The sequence below is a fragment of the Sceloporus occidentalis genome, unplaced genomic scaffold, assembly GCF_023333645.1.
Source record: "Sceloporus occidentalis isolate IW3139 unplaced genomic scaffold, rSceOcc1.0.p SCAF_45, whole genome shotgun sequence".
Lineage (NCBI taxonomy): Eukaryota > Metazoa > Chordata > Lepidosauria > Squamata > Phrynosomatidae > Sceloporus > Sceloporus occidentalis.
Genome location: NW_028317025.1, coordinates 2,172,973 through 2,189,666, shown reverse-complemented (window position 1 = coordinate 2,189,666; position 16,694 = coordinate 2,172,973). Strand labels below are relative to the sequence as shown.

General features: G+C 43.3%; 1 protein-coding gene across 1 annotated transcript in view; it reads left to right on the top strand.

Annotated features, from left to right (window-relative positions):
- Nucleotides 1-16,694, top strand: part of LOC149289449 (adenomatous polyposis coli protein 2-like) — a 59,487-nt gene that overhangs the window by 15,774 nt on the left and 27,019 nt on the right. Inside the window, exons 2-5 of the mRNA XM_089490522.1 lie at nucleotides 6,402-6,560; nucleotides 8,723-8,892; nucleotides 10,093-10,201; nucleotides 10,436-10,549. Of these exons, the coding sequence (XP_089346648.1) occupies nucleotides 6,402-6,560; nucleotides 8,723-8,892; nucleotides 10,093-10,201; nucleotides 10,436-10,549 (552 nt within the window). The remainder of the gene's footprint in view (nucleotides 1-6,401; nucleotides 6,561-8,722; nucleotides 8,893-10,092; nucleotides 10,202-10,435; nucleotides 10,550-16,694) is intronic.

Here is a 16,694-nt window from a genome sequence, read left to right as displayed (position 1 = left end):
GCAATCTGACAGATTTGGAGCGCTTTTGCAAAGAAGAGTGGCCATATATTGCCATGTCAAGATGTGCCATGCTAATAGAATCCTACCCAAAAAGACTGATTGCTGTAATAAAATCAAAAGGTGCTTCAACAAAATTGACGTTTTTTTTAAATGCTTTTCCTCTCAAAGATTTCAGCTTGTTTTGCAATTGAATTGCTTACGTTATAGGTCACATTAAAGGTGGAAAAAGTTTCTATCGTGATTTATCTTTGTCTCATTCTTTAAAATCACAAAAACCTGACGTTTAACAGGGGTGTGTAGACTTTTAATATCCACTGTATATATATCTGCTTCTCAGGTCGGTTTAATGTACATAGCCAGATGTAAGTCTACTGTAGGCCTATATATACAGTAAACTGACCTGAGTTGTTATATGAGGCCACTTACACATACAAGACTCCATGGCTCCGTATAGCACCAGTGGCTGTTGCTGTTTAGTCTTCTATCTGTCCCACTACTGGTGTCAAGTGTCTGACTATTGTATTGACTGCACTTTGTAAATGACCCTTTATTTTACACACAAACTCTTTTTGCATTCTCCTTTTGTCTACTTGTGTCTTTTGCCCTTCAGGGCACAGCACTGTTCATAATGAGCTCTTGAATCCCAGAGGGTTATTCCTATAAACAGCTAATTTAAGCAAACTCATTGACTTGTGCATGTGCCGCAGATGGTCATTAAATTCGGGCTTGTGCCAGCCCTTTATATGTCTTCATGCATGATCAAACCAACCTCATGCTTCTGAAGAGACAGGCATAGTTTGCTGACACACAGGGGGTGGGGGACAACGGCACGCAAAATAAATATTTATTCCAACCTATAGTGAATGTTCTTTTAAAAGATGGATGTACGGTCACTGCAACCATTTCAATGACCCTCTACAAAGCCAATAATGAGCTAAGGAATTATACCTTTTGTGAACAGTCGATGTGCATAAGAGTTTTTATGTTAATTAAAGACACTCACACCTCATTAAGCCTTGTTTTTCTATACCACACTGGGATGTTATGACAACAAAAGCTACCCTCACATGGTTAAAGGTGATTGTGTTTAGAAGGTGGTTTGTACGATATTTCTTGTACGTATATTTTTACATACTGCTAATGTACTTAGTGCTTTACAGTTTACAGTATAATAAAGAGCCGGCACCATAAGTGCAAATCCACGGTAAGTATGGATGGAGATATTTGACAACAAGCAAGCTATGGCTACTGAATCAGCAAAATGTACGGGTTTGTTTTGGCAACATTAGGTTTGTTTGGTAGAGCTTTTTCCGATACTGGGAGACGATGTGAGTTATTCTGGTTTATGGTCAGATCTAGTTTAAGAAGGGGGAGGGGGGGCATTATCTGAAGCTCTGCTAGTACAACAGCCCATTACTGCCTTAAGGTAGTCGTGGCTTTCACATCAACGCATCATTAGTGTCAGTGTGCTTTCATGCAAGGACTGATTCAAATCAGTCACTTTGTGACAGCCCAGGAGGCTAAAGCATGGGGGGAAGTTGTGGTTCAATAGAAATAAAACCTATACCATAATCAAAGCAATGTAGGCGAATGCACCGGATTATGCAGCGGCTAGTAGTCGTGCAGCCATGCATGGCTGTTTAATTAAAACATAGATTGGGTTCTTGGGCCACTGATTTACCTTAGCCCCATCTATAACCGTATTATTATTATTTATTGTTTTATATAGTGCCATCATATTCTTTGGGGCTATATGGGTGTACAGGGCATAACACACAGCCCATCCATCAGTAGTTTTATAGATGCTTAGCTAAGCATTATGTGGACAGTGGAGACAATATCAGACACGGTAATTGTGTCTTCACACCACGCACGTAAATGAGGATAAAAAGATCTGAAGTCTAAAACCACAGGGCCAGGGGCTTAGAAATTATTTAATGGCGTTTTACATGAATAAGAGGGTGGTAGATAAGTGGAATACCCTCCCAGCAGAAGTGGTATAGATTAATGCAGTGAGGGAATTGAACATACAGGGATAAGGCTGGGGACTAAATACTTTTCGGGGAAATACTTTTTAACAGGAAAAAATGGCAAATTACAAGGAAGAAATTTACTTAATGACAAGCTATACGTTCCTAAATAAGAGAGTGAAGACTCATGACTAGTGGCTCGGCCAAATGGAGGAGCTTTTGAAGATTTGAATATTATCATAGTTTTGAAACTGATATTTTAATGTTTTATTTTTCATTTAATTTATACAAATATATTTATATTTGTTATTTTAACGTTTTAAAACACTTGATTTGGCCAGTAGGTAACTTTTTGGAAGTGAATAAAAGGTCATACCCATGTCCCCCTGTGGGATTTAGCATTGTGAACAGCTGTGTCCTGTTAAGCAGGGCTCTGCTGGCACCTACTCGCCCAGGGTGGGGTTACAGATGAGTGGGTCCTCTCTCCCAAGTAACTAAGGAACGAACATGCTAGCACACACACTCACTATAACATAGTTACATAGTTATATAGGCTGAAAAAAGACATGCGTCCATCAAGTTCAGCCTTTCCTATATCGGTTAATTTGTTGCTGTTGATCCAAAAGAAGGCAAAACCCCCCAGTTTGGCTCTTTCCAATGTTGCACTAACCAGGGAAAAAATTCCTTCTTGACCCCAAAATGGTCAGATTTCTCCTTGGATCAATAAGCAGTTCCCCCCTAATTACACACATACATATTTACTGTAAGACAACTGCATATACAAACTCCCTCACACACACTAACACTAGAATGTACCCCATTTTATCAATGACACCTTGCCACTTTACTACATCACAAACTCATACATCACACCTTACTACCTCATTACCTCACACATCAGAACCTCATACATCACTACCTCACACCCTTACCATGGTCAGAGTTGTGTGGAACACCTTATTTCACTGCAGGATCATGTAATGTTGGGTCACGTAACCCCACTGCAGTCCAACCAACCCTGGTTGCAAAATTTTAAGCCAAATAAACCTTAGATGAGCTCCTATTTTAGGCTTTTCTCAAAATTTGTGGCCAAGTAAAAAAAAACACGGTAACTTTTTGGAAGCCTTTTTAGTTTTTACGGTAGAAGTCAGTGCCTGCTTTTCTGTCACATTTTAATTAGGTGTTCCCAACAAAATTCATGCATGTGCTTAAGCTTTACATGGCTAAAGAAATAATTCTAATGCTATCTTACATACCAAAAGTGTTAAATTCATTACAGTACATGAAACGGCACATTTAAATATGATGTCATGATGACGCTAAAAGAGATTACAGCAACAGAATATTAGAAATGAAGTACATTTACACAAAGTGAATTATATAGTAATATGACATTTATGACTTAAGTGCAGCAAAATGTCACATTTAGATGTAGTTTGCTTGCATTTATGTTATTTACAATCATGCATGAGGGTGATCTGATGCACCATTAACTACCTCCATATGTATTATGTTTAAAAAAAAAACACAGTAAAAAAAGGGTTGTGTAAACACATTAACACATAAACATAGAACAAAAATAAATCTTAGCTGGTTTCTACAAAGTAAAATTTTCTGCTGATTTTCTGATGGGCTAATATTGCAACCTAAATTTGAATTAGTGACGGTGAGAAGGGAAAGCAGTTAGATACAAGTTTCAACAGGACTTTAACAAGTACTTTCTTACATGCACACGCTCTATGCACACAACAAACATACACATTGCTTGCATTGTAGCCTTTCTTCCATTTGTCATTTATTCTTTCACCTCCCCCGATCTCCCAGAAGCAGGGCAGTAGACTGGAGACTTCCGCCCCCTATGTCACTGCTAAGACTTTGCACCCAAGTCAGATCAGTGCATCGAAGGTACTGCAAATTCAATTTCAAATTTAGAGACATTTTAGGTAAGCTTGCAGCGTTTATGAGCATGTTTGCTCTGTATTACCGTATTTGCTATTTAAAAACAGATCTTTCTGCTTCATCTGGCACAGATGTTTCTCAAGTGAGGGCACCAGCCAGGGCGTGTGTGCCCATGAGCCAGTACAGTCTCAATGCAGGCCTATGTAGAGTTCTTGAATTAAACCTATCCATGTTGCACGCATGTATGTGCGAAGCTGTGGCTTCATTTATTTGTATTTATGTATGGAGCAATAGACTGGAGATGAAAATCAGCTCTGACACTTTAAGGTCGATGGATATATGCAGCCCCATGATACACTCTCTTATTTTTGCAGCATGTGGTTGCACATTAAAGCATTGATTGGCTGCACAAGCGGCAGTAGAACTACGTACGAGGTGCCACTGACTGCTGCCCAGGCATTTGGCCTGTATGTACACTATGTCACCAAATGTATGTGGATACCTGACCATCACATATATGTGTTGTTTATTCTTTAAAAGAAGACCCTTCTTCTCCTGAACAAGATGTATAATTTTTCCATCAAATATAGAAAAGGGGAATCATAGTTTAATAAACAGATGATAAAAATGGCCATACTTTGGTTATAAACGGGGTTAAACGTGGCACAGTTTTTAGACGGAGATGGCTGCCTATGTGCTTGGTTTTATATACTAGTTAGTAATGGTGTGGCCAAAACACTTAATTGCAATAATTAGGAGGGGTGTCCCAATACTTTGGGTCATGGACCCCTTGGAGCAAATGTATACTATACTAGACAGCCTTTAAACAGAGCTCAGGACAGATCAGCTAAAGCCAGATGACTGCTCCCTGACGGCTGTATGCACTAAGCCTCAACCAATAAGCCAGTATCAAACCTCATGCTGATGAGTCCCATTAAGGATGAAACAGCTGTGATGAGTGGTGATCTGGCACCTGCACCTCTGTCCTGAGCTCTGTAAATGCTGTCTAGTACAGCATACATTTGCTTCAAGGGATTCATGTATGAAGTTAATATAGAGGCGAAAATGTGATCTTTGTTAATCTAATTTGCTCATGCCTACCCAGAATCCCTTGCATTGGTGGCAGCACTACAACATTTATGTGGGAACAGCAAGTCTCTGGGCTTGTCTGTGGTTGCAGATTAGTGTTTAATAATAATAACTGGGAACTCTCTGGGTTTTGCCCAGAGACTCCAGGAGAAGCTCTGCTTCTCGGTTCTCTGGGTCGATCCTGAATCCTCTGGGTCGCGGGAGCGGGGTCCCGACACATCCCATTCCCCGCCCATTTCCTCTTGATGTCAAGGGGCAGTCCCCGGGTACCCAAAAGTTCTTAGGTGTGTTAATTAATGCCTCTGCTACCCCCTTAATTTTAAGTGGAGGGGTTTTCCATCACCTTTACCCCACCACAACTTATGTTCTGTGTGCTAAAATAAAACAAATAATATCAATAAAAAGTCAAATTGCATGATTACTGTAACAGGTTCACCAAGAGAGCTGTAGTAACTCCCAGAGATCACCCAGAAGTATTCTCCTGTAGTCCTCGAAATCACTTCCAGTCAGCATGCGCACCTTGGAACCCTGCTATGTGTACCCAAGTAGGCACAACTACCTTGAATTGAGTACAGCAGGAATGAACAGTTTATTGGTGTAAAACATAGACTTATATATCGACAGAACTTCATTAACATAAATTAACATAACCAGGTACATGTAGACAACCCAACCTTTAATCCCCTGGCAGCAATCCTATTGATGGGATTAATTAAATGCAAAGGTTCCTGGCATGAGTCTTTTATTCTTGTTTGGATCTTTCTTTGTGCCAAAAGATTTTCCTGTCTGTCACATAGTAATGCTATTTGCGTCATTGGGTTGCATTTTCCTGCTACAGCTTGGAAGAGTTGATTCTGAAAGACTGTTGCCATGAAAACAACTCTGTCTCCAGTAGCTCTGATTGGTTGACATCATGTACAGCTTTCAAATGAGGTGTGTGTGGGGGGGGGGGGGCGCAACCTCGGTTCTTTATCCACAGACAGTGACATCAAACTTGTAGTGCTGCAAAAATAATCCCTTCTCTGACAGAAGCATGCAGAACAGATTCTGTACTTGCTTATAAAATAGTGATTAATATGTTCTTCTATGTTCTTTACACAGATAAAGCAGGGACAGAGAACATCCTTGTGTTTTGACATTGTACTCCTGTTCTAAATGTTTTTAAAAGGCATATATTATTTATATATATAATTTTTTAAAAATGTATTTATTTATTTTTTAACCAAACTGTATGCAGAACAACTTCCTACTGTCCAACATTTGTTATATTCATGCTTTAATAAGAAATATAAAATATAGTTATTGAAATATTTGGGATGTTTTATATGTTGTAATGCTTGTCCAAGAAGTCTGCGAAGATGGAAGGCATCTAAAACATGTGTGTTTCTTCCTTATGATAGTCTGGTTTTACTCATGGCTGTGCATGTCCTGTGTTCCATGCAGGTGTGTGCGAGAGTTGGGCTTGTTGGCACGGCAGCCTCATATGACCAGCTGGTCCGCCAGGTGGAAGACTTGAAGAAGGAGAATTCTCACCTCAGGAGGGAGCTGCAGGATAACAGCAGCCAACTGACCCAGCTTGAACATGACACATCTGATATGAAGGTGAAGGATGGTGGACTGTAGATGGCAGCGAAATGGGGGTGTTTCTGCAAAGGAGATGGCGGGTACATACATTGTAATAGCCATGGGTCACTTAGCAGGAATTTTAACCTCTTATTATGAAGCATAATGCCTGTCAGTGTAATTCGTTTTAAGGACCCTTCTTTACATACTAAAGTGACAAGTGGTACTAGGGCAAGGTTTGGGTTGTTTTTAAGACAACTGAATCTTTCTAATATTTATTGATGTGACCTCAATGAGCAGCAGAATTATTTAAGGGAATATGTAAAGATTCTGCCTTTGCATTTACCAAATAGTTGTCAGATGAGACCAATATATATTACTTTCATTTGCAGATAGTAGTGGCCCTGGCCTACAGGAAGACAGCAGTAGATATGGAAATATTGTTCCTCCATATATACCATATTTGCTCGATTATAAGACGACCCTGATTATAAGACGACCCCCCAAAATCTGAATATTAACTTATGAAAAAAAGAAAAAGCCTGAATATAAGACGACCCTATAGGAAAAAAGTTTTACCAGTAAATGTTAGTTCATGTAAACTACGTGAACAATTGTTTGTTAATAAAAGCTATGATTGAGAAAAATATTTTGTTTTTATTTCCTTTTTTTTTCAACCTGCCCCCCCAGTTATGTACATCTGCCCCCAGGCTTGCCACTCTGTCCCAGAAATGCCTTATACCCCATATATGCCACTGTGCCCCATGATATGCCTTTTAACCCTCTAAATGCCACTGTGCCCCATGATACGCCTTTTAACCCTCTATATGCCACTGTGCCCCATGATATGCCTTTTGACCCCCTATGTGCCACTCTGCCTCCAGAAATGCCTTATACCACTCTGGCATATAGGGAGGCAGAGTGGCATATAGGGAGGTAAAAGGCATTTCTGGAGGCAGAGTGGCATTAAAGGGGTTAAAAGGCATTTCACAGAGCACTCTGCCTCCAGAAATGCCTTACACCCCCCATTTAACACTCCCTCCCCCTCCCTCCTCCAAACTTACCGGTGCTTCTGAGTGGGGGGGCGCATAACACAGGACGATCCAGGTCCCCTGCATCTGAGTCCACGGTGCTTAGTCCGGGCAGCATGTAGAGCTGCACGCGAATCACGTAGAGCTCTACACGCTGCCCGGAATAAGCACCGGGGACTCAGAAGCACCGGTAAGTTGGAGGGGGGAGCATAACACAGGAGGATCCAGGTCCCCTGCATCTGAGTCCCCAGTGCTTAGTCCGGGAAGCGTGTAGAGCTCTACGCGATTGTATCGTGTAGAGCTCTACGCGATTGTATCGTGTAGAGCTCTAGGCGATTGTATCGTGTAGAGCTCTAGGCGATTATATCGCCTAGAGCTCTACACGCAGCCCGGACTAAGCACCGGGGACTCAGAAGCACCGGTAAGTTGGGGGGGCATAACACAGGAGGATCCAGGTCCCCTGCATCGCTGCGGGGGATCAGGATCTTAGTCTCATAATCAGACCTATTTGAGGTCTGATTATAAGACGACCCTGATTATAAGACGAGGGGTATTTTTCAGAGCATTTGCTCTGGAAAAAACCTAGTCTTATAATCGAGCAAATACGGTATTCTCCCTATTCCTAGTAAAGCACAAGGGCGCAAAGAGTCCTACTTTTTGAGAGTTTTGGGTTAGGAAGACATACCTCTTTCTCCATTCACTTTTATTAAACAACCATACAATGTAGAAATACATCAAATCCGAAAATTTTTGTGATCTTCTGATTTCCCTGTAACATTCTGTAATATCATTGTATTTTTCCCAGGGAAATATAACAGATAATTAGACTGGGAAAAAAGAAACCTCATTTGGGAGATTTCCTTACCTATTTATTGCATAGGTATAACATTGCTGCAAGTCTGGCATGGACGTATGGTACATACAAATACACTAGATTTTTTTTCTGTCTTTGGTTCTAGGAGGTTTTGAAACATCTTCAAGACAAACTTGAACAAGATGTTGGTGGGTCATCATGTCAGCCTGAAATGTTTGACCAAAAAAAAGGTGAAAGATGTCCGTTAAATCATTTAACTGTTCTAATACTGTTTCATCATTATTTCATATCAAGTAGCAGTTGTATTAGTATGTAATATAAACTACACTGTCTGTAATGTACATCCAGTTCTGCAGGGTGATATGCCTGGCCTGTACAACCAGTATTCATCTCCTGGTTCAGATGTTTCTGAGATAATGGGTTGTCCATCTGGAGCAGCCCCACTGCAGTCAGAGACCCCGCAGAAGAGACGAAGGGAGGAGGCCAGATCGACTGGGCAACTTAAAATAGAATTGGACAAGGAAAGGTGAGGTTAGGTTTGTTATACACAACAAACTATATGACATGAAATGTAACTTGCAATGCAGACAGAAAGGTTACATTGACAATAATCACTCACGTCGGCAACAGTTGATCATTATTTATTACTATATTGCATCAAGCTACAACTTCTTGGTTTAATGGCTGACTGAATCAAACCACATAATAGGCATTTGATTAAAGCAGCTAGTCTGTTATTTGGCTCATGAGTATTTAAACAACCTATAAGAGATGCTATTTGGGCTACTATCACGATAGATCTCAAGAGTGCCACCGTTCACATCCTAAAATGCAAACATCCACATCATAAAATGCACATTATTACTGCAAAATTAGATACTTTTTTTACGTTTGATTTATGGACTTGCAGAGTTCTCATTTACCAGTAGGGCTGGTTCTAGACCAAATAGAGTCCCATGCAAGAAGCCACTGTGACACACTAGTACACTCCGTATGTAGTCTGACACATCTTGTGCATGCCCCCATCATATTGTGGGGGTTTCCATGATACCCTCATCAGGTACCAGACCAATGTCTACAGGGTGCAGTTTCTGCCCCAGTCTAGACACCTCATACAGCTGCATGACTCACCTGGCACTAAGACTAAGATCAGCCCTGTTCACCAGGGTCTCAAGTTGCTCAACAGATACATATGATCTCCTGGCCTGTGGGTGCCAGTGATGTACCTTAAAAAAGGGGTCCTTGCATTGTGTTTTGTGGACTCTAGGGACTTTTATTACTGGTTAAAGGCATTTAGACAGGAAGGTAAGCAGTGGATACACTGCACATAATGAAAATTAAGATCATACCCATAAAAATGTATGTCTCAGAAGGCATTGTTACATGTATGCAAGAATTGTTACGCATCCAGAAACCAAGACCAGCTTACTGCTGCTTTGTATTCTGTTATTTTTATTTATTTACTACGCAGGACTTTGTTATTTAGTTCTTGTAATATAGTCTATAAGTTATGAGAAGGGAAAAATTAGGTCACGTTGTGACTATTTTTAGTAATTCAGTTATTTCATTTATAGTTGTTCTATCCTACCGTTATATAGCATGTGTGGTCTGTCTGAAAAACAAGTGTCCATAAGCATCAGCAGTGACATGGACATCACAAATTAAGAATCACTCTCATGCAGTATATATTTTAGCACAAAATAAGTCAATATGCCTGGCATTGCAGGGCACTGTTGTTGGCGGAGATTGAAAAGGAGGAGAAGGAGAAACTCTGGTACTACTCACAACTCCAGAGTCTGTCCAAGCGTCTGAAGGAGCTGCCACATGTTGAGACTGTGAGCATTTTCTAGTCTCATAAATCTATGTTCTTATTCTTTGTCATGTTTTATGTACGTTGTTGATACTGATTTTCCATGGCTGTGGCTGTGGCTGTGACTTCTTGTATGTCATTTTGATGGTGTGCTAATACTCTTTGTTTTATCAGAACTACTTTACTCCCTGCTATTCTTGTACATTTCTGTGTCTCTATTGCACTTTTCTCACTCCTGGTACCTTTCACCTGCTCTCAGTTCTCTCTGCAGATTGATCTTATACGGCAGCAGCTAGAGTTTGAATCTGAACACTTGAGCTGTGTGTTGGAGGAGAGATTTGGGACAGCAGATGAGATGGTGCAGAGAGCACAGGTAAGAGTACATCTGAAGCAAAAGCAATGTATAAGTGAATTATAGGTGCTGTAAATGTGCTTTCTCGTAATTTGCCTGCACAATTCATGGCGAGAACCGCGGTCACAACTAACGTACAAGAATTATTTTGTCCCCCCCTCACATCTTATAGGCAGTTTTGTATTTTGGCCTACCGGCCTATTTACACTATGGAGGTGAGTGCCCAGCTGTCCTTCTGAGCAAAGCAAAGACATTGCATCATATCCCCGTGCTCTGCCATGGGACAAAATAGCAATCATTGCATTTTTTTGTTGACATAGGTTGTCCACATTAATTTGCACAGGCAAATATTTTTTTCCAAAACTATCATTTCAATTATGTTTAGATTCTTGCAGAAACAAAATAATAAGAAAACCATGTTTTGTTGCAGAATATCATTCTGGGTAGTGGTGCCCGAGGTTAGGTTATTGTCCACCAAATTTTGTTTTTATTGATTGTGTGCCTCACATATTTACACAGCATATTTGAGGGGCTTCAAAAGAAACATAAACCTCCAAACAGTTTAAGAACACCACAGACAAAGGAGTTCTAGCTCAACTCACCGGTTATCCAGAAGCTAGACCCTAATTTATCATTAAGTTTGAACTGTTGATGTTGTAATGATTCATTCATATGCTTTACTAATAACAGGAGCACCTTTTATGATGGTCCTAAAAAATTTTTGAGTCACATCAAGGATTGCATGAGACCTGCAGTTTAAACTCACCAACATCACTATACATTATGAAATGACAACTCTGACAAGTTTCTCTTGCAATTAGGGCTGGGCTATCCCTGCATAATACTTATTTCAGCCGATGAGGAGATTTTCAAAAACATTCACATTGTTAAAATTGTACAAACACAGTTTTCTTGGAGCAGAACCACACTGGGGTTGGAACTTCATAATCTATAGTAGTGTAAGTTGAAACTCTGCTGCCAAATCAACAGCTTTAGTCAATAAACCTCAAGTCATCATAGTCAACATATGATAAGATGCTAGTCTAGATAGATAATCGTAAGAAGAGACCTTGACAGTTCCTTGCATACATCTTTAATCATATAAAATATTGTCATAGTCATATTCTGTGTTGGGAACATATTACATGAACTTATAGGTTGCTACCATATGAACTGAAAGGTGAAAAGTTCAATCAAAATGATATGGTAATATTCCTGCAGAGGAATGAAGCAAACTTTCAGCAGACCAGCCGTTTTATTAAAATATTGGACATTTTATCTCAGTGGGACAGCACCTTTAATGTCCAGCAAAGGCATAGAATGTCTTCCACAATCAAAAAATTCATCTGAATTAAAAACTGAACTAAAAACTTTAGCTAAAGCCTGTGTTAATACCCAAATGCAGAGAAGTTTGTACATTGCCAATGAAATCCCCCTAAACTCATTAAGAATACCATTTTTAATATTATTTTAGTACGGTAGACTAAAAGTAACAAGACGCAATACTTTTAGTTTTTATAATTTTTTCAGGGACCATTTAAAATTCGGGAACGAAATTCGCTGTTAGATTTACTCGCACAATCTCAATTTTCGTTCACTCTTTCTCATGCTGTCGGGGTGCTAGCTGGAAAGGTAGGGAGCGTAGAGCAGGGTAGCACCAGATGGAAAGAATAAGCCAAATACAAAGTCCGAGTGATAAATCCGGGTCAGGGCAGGCAGCGAAGGAGCACTAACGAGAAACAAGCCGAAGTCGAATACCAGGAGGTCAAACACAAAAAGGCAGGATAAATGGGGAATCGCACAGAGCAGAACACAAGGCACTAGAAGCTCAATAACTAAGCCCAGACTGAAGGGTGAGCTGGGTTTTATATTCAACAGGCCAGGTTCCTCCCACTGACTCACAGGTGTTACACCTACACCCGAGAGCATAAGTATTCCCCACCATGGGGGTTAATTCAGGGGTTAACTCAGTCTGCCCTGCACTACCGTGCGGCGGCCAGCAGAGGGCGCCTGAGATTGGGATTGTGCGGGAGCGCGCCTTGCTGTAATTGCCGTGCGCGGCCGCAACAGCGTGGGGGCGCGCCTCGCAGCAACTGCCGCTGGCAGCCGTGATGGCCGGATGATCTGCCGCGTGGTTGCCGGCACAGGAGGCACCGGAGGACGAGGACGTAGTCCGCCCCGCAACGGAGCACGGCGTCCAGCCAAAGACCCCGGTAAGGGGCATGATGAGGGGCTGGGGGCCTGACAGATCCCCCCCCTTAGACGCGACCTCCGGGCGCGACATGGTGCTGGACGGCCAGGATGGGCCCGATGGAAAGCTCGTAGTTTGGCAGGAGCGTGGATGTTGGACAAAGGTTCCCAGGATCGTTCTTCTGGACCATAGCCTGTCCAATGGATTAAGTATTCGAGGCGACCATAACGAATCCGGGAGTCAAGGATTTGGGCTACTTCGTATTCCTCAGCATCAGCAACTGGGACAGGAGAAGGAGTAGCGTGAGTTGATGCTTCCGAGCTTGGGTACCATTTCTTGAGGAGGGACACGTGAAAGGTAGGGTGTACACGCCAAGACGGAGGAAGGTCAAGGCGAACTGCCACTGGGCCGATTAAGGAGGTGATGGAAAATGGTCCAACGTATTTGGGGTTCAGTTTCTTCGCAGGACCGGGTAATTTGAGGTTGGATGTTGAGAGCCAAACTTTGTCCCCGACTTGATAACAAGGAGCGGGTCTACGTCTGCAGTCAGCATATCGCTTGTATTCCTTTTGGGCTCGGGAGAGATGTGATTTGAGGGTGTTCAGTCCTTGGTGAATGAGGAGTATACGTTCAGCAACAGACGGAACGGTTTGAGAGGCAGGTAAGTCAGGATGCAACTTGAGCTCGTATCCATAGTTGGCTTTGAAGGGAGACATCCCAATGGATCGTTGATGGCGGCTGTTGTAGCAAAACTCAGCCAGAGGTAGCATTGGGGACCAGTCGTCTTGAACGGAGTTGATATAACAACGAAGATAGGTCTCCAGTATTTGGTTTGTCCTCTCAGTTTGACCATTGGTATGCGGATGGTATGCGGTGGATAAACGACGGTCGATACGTAGTCCAGTACAGAAGGCGTTCCAGAAGCGAGATGTGAACTGGACCCCCCTATCGGAGAGAATAGAACGTGGAATCCCATGAAGACGAAAAATAGCGTTAATGAAGAGCTCAGCGGTAGTGGAGGCCGTGGGTGTTCCGGATGTGGGGACAAAGTGGGCCATCTTGGTGAGCCGGTCAACTACTACCATGATGGTGTCACAATGGTGAGACAAGGGTAAGTCGACGATGAAGTCTACAGTCACATCGGACCAAGGTTGTTCAGGAATGGGTAAAGGTTGTAACAGTCCAGTGGGTTTTGTGGTATTCCCTTTAGAACGGGCACAGGTATCGCATGATTGTACGTATCGCTGTACGTCTCGCCCCATGTTTGGCCACCAATAGGTGCTTTGGGCCAATTTTAAGGTGCTTTTGACGCCTCCATGCCCAGCTAAGGGATGGTCATGTACAGAATGAAGGACAACGGTTCTAGCTTTGGTGGGCACAAAAAGGAGTTTGTCCTTATATAAGAGTCCATGTTCGCAACGCAGAGGAGGGAGACCAGTGGTTTGTTCAGGATCCCGACTGTTTTCACGGATTTGGCTGAGGATGGAGCCTTGCGTGGCTAAAAAATGACCAGGTTGAAGAATGGTGTGGGTAGGTGAGGGACCCTCTTCGACGGGATCATGGAGTCGGGAGAGAGCATCGGCCTTTTTAGTTTGAGCCCCCGGGCGATAGGTGATGTGGAGTTGAAAACGAGTGAAGTATAGGGCCCACCGTGCTTGTCTGGGACACAAGCGGCGTGCCAACCGTAGATACTCCAGGTTGCGGTGATCGGTAAACACCGTGATAGGATGATCGGCCCCTTCCAGAAGATGTCGCCATTCCTGTAAAGCAAGTAAAATGGCTAGCAACTCCCGATCTCCGACACCGTAGTTCCGTTCAGCAGGACTGAGACGTCTGGAGAAGAAAGAAACAGGGTGGAGGAGGCTCTTCTCTCCGTGACGCTGTGAAAGCACGGCACCTACCGCTGTTTCCGAGGCATCAACCTCCAGGAAGTAGGCTTTGCGGGGATCTGGAAGGACGAGGATGGGTGCTTCAGTGAACCTCCTTTTCAACTCATTGAAGGCCTGTTGGGCTTGTGGGGTCCACGCGAAGCGAGCATCCTTCTTGGTTAGGCATGTGACAGGTTGCATGATTCGGGAAAAGCCTTTGATGAAGCGCCGGTAGAAGTTGGCGAACCCTAGGAACCGTTGAACCGCCTTAACTGAAGTTGGTACAGGCCATTGTAGTATGGTTGAAATTTTCCTGGGGTCCATCTCTATCCTCCCCGGCGTAATGATGTAGCCCAGAAATTCTACTTTAGTAGTTTCGAATACACACTTCTCCCACTTTGCATATAGTCGATGTTGTTGGAGACGTGTTAGAACTTGAATCACGTGTTGTCTGTGTTCCGCCAAGGTGGGTGAGTAGATCAGTATATCGTCTAAGTAGATGACCACGAACCTGTCGAGCATGTCCCTGAACACATCATTCAAGAAATGTTGAAAAGTAGCGGGTGCATTGCATAACCCGAATGGCATTACCCGATACTCAAAGTGGCCATATCGAGTCCGGAACGCTGTCTTCCATTCATCCCCTTTGCGGATACGTACGAGATTGTACGCCCCCAGTAGATCAAGTTTGGAGAAGATACGAGCCTCACGTAGCCGATCCATCAATTCAGGGATTAGGGGAAGAGGATATTTATTCTTTATCGTTATCTTGTTGATTTCTCTATAGTCCACGCAGGGTCTTAGACCTCCATCCTTCTTCCCGATGAAGAATATCCCGGCGCCGGCTGGGGATGTTGAAGGCCTGATAAAGCCCTTCTTTAAACTGTCATCCAGATAGTCCTTGAGCACCACCAGTTCAGGTTCTGATAGCGGAAAAATGCGACCGAACGGTATGGCCGCTCCGGGTTGCAAGTCTATAGGTCAGTCATAGGGTCGATGTGGGGGTAAGTGCTCGGCTTCCTTTTTATCGAACACCTTACGGAAAACCATGTAGGGAGCGGGGAGTTGAAGACTTGAGTTTTCTCCCGGGGTGACTCCATTGGTGAGAGCCAAAACGGAGTTAGACAGACACTGATGGCGACAATAGCGAGATGTAAACGAGATAGTACCGGTCGCCCATCGTATGAGAGGATCATGGAGGCGGAGCCACGGTAAACCCAGGATCAGAGGAAACAAAGGTGATTTGACTAAGTTAAACTTTATTGTTTCACAGTGTTTGACACCAGATATCAACGAGATAGACACAGTCTCTTTGATGACAGGTCCCGATTGAATGTTGCTCCCGTCCACGAGTTGGATCGTCAGTGGATGGTGCTTGACTTGCGTGGGTATGCAGAGGGAGTCTGCCAAAGACAGGTCAATAAAGCATTCGCTGGCACCCGAGTCGATAATAGCGGTTAAAGCTATCTTCTTATCTCCCCACTGCAGGGAAACAGGGAGAGATAGGTGAGGAGCGTTATTTCCCAAAAACGTTGACGCCAAGTAAGTAGGAGGCTTACCTCGGGAGGCGAGTTCGGGGCAGTTGTGCACGATATGGCCCGCACCACCACAGTAGAGACACAAATTAGCTTGGCGTCTTCTATTCTTCTCAGCGGCGGAGAGAGGTCCTCGAGTCATCCCGATTTGCATGGGTTCCTCGGCTGGAAGTTGTGGTGGGTGGTCGGGAGTGCGAGTAGGCACTGGGGAGCGCAGGCAAGGTGTGGAAGGAGTGGCACGTTCCAGTCGTCGTTCCCGAAGACGTCGGTCCATCTGGGTGACGAGGAAGATAACTTCTTCCAGGGTGCCGGGAACCCCTACCCGAGCTAGCTCATCCTTGAGTGTGTCAGACAGGCCTAGGCGGAATTGATGCAATAAAGCAGGTTCATTCCATGCCGTTTCAACTGCAACCCGCCGGAATTCTGCAGTATAGTCCTCAACAGGTCGACGTCCTTGCTTCAGGGCACGCAAAGTGGTTTCTGCTGAAGCCATTCTATGGGGATCGTCGTACAAAGCGTCCATAGCCCGACGAAAGGCTTGCCATGTGGCTAGAGCCGGGTGGTTTACATGT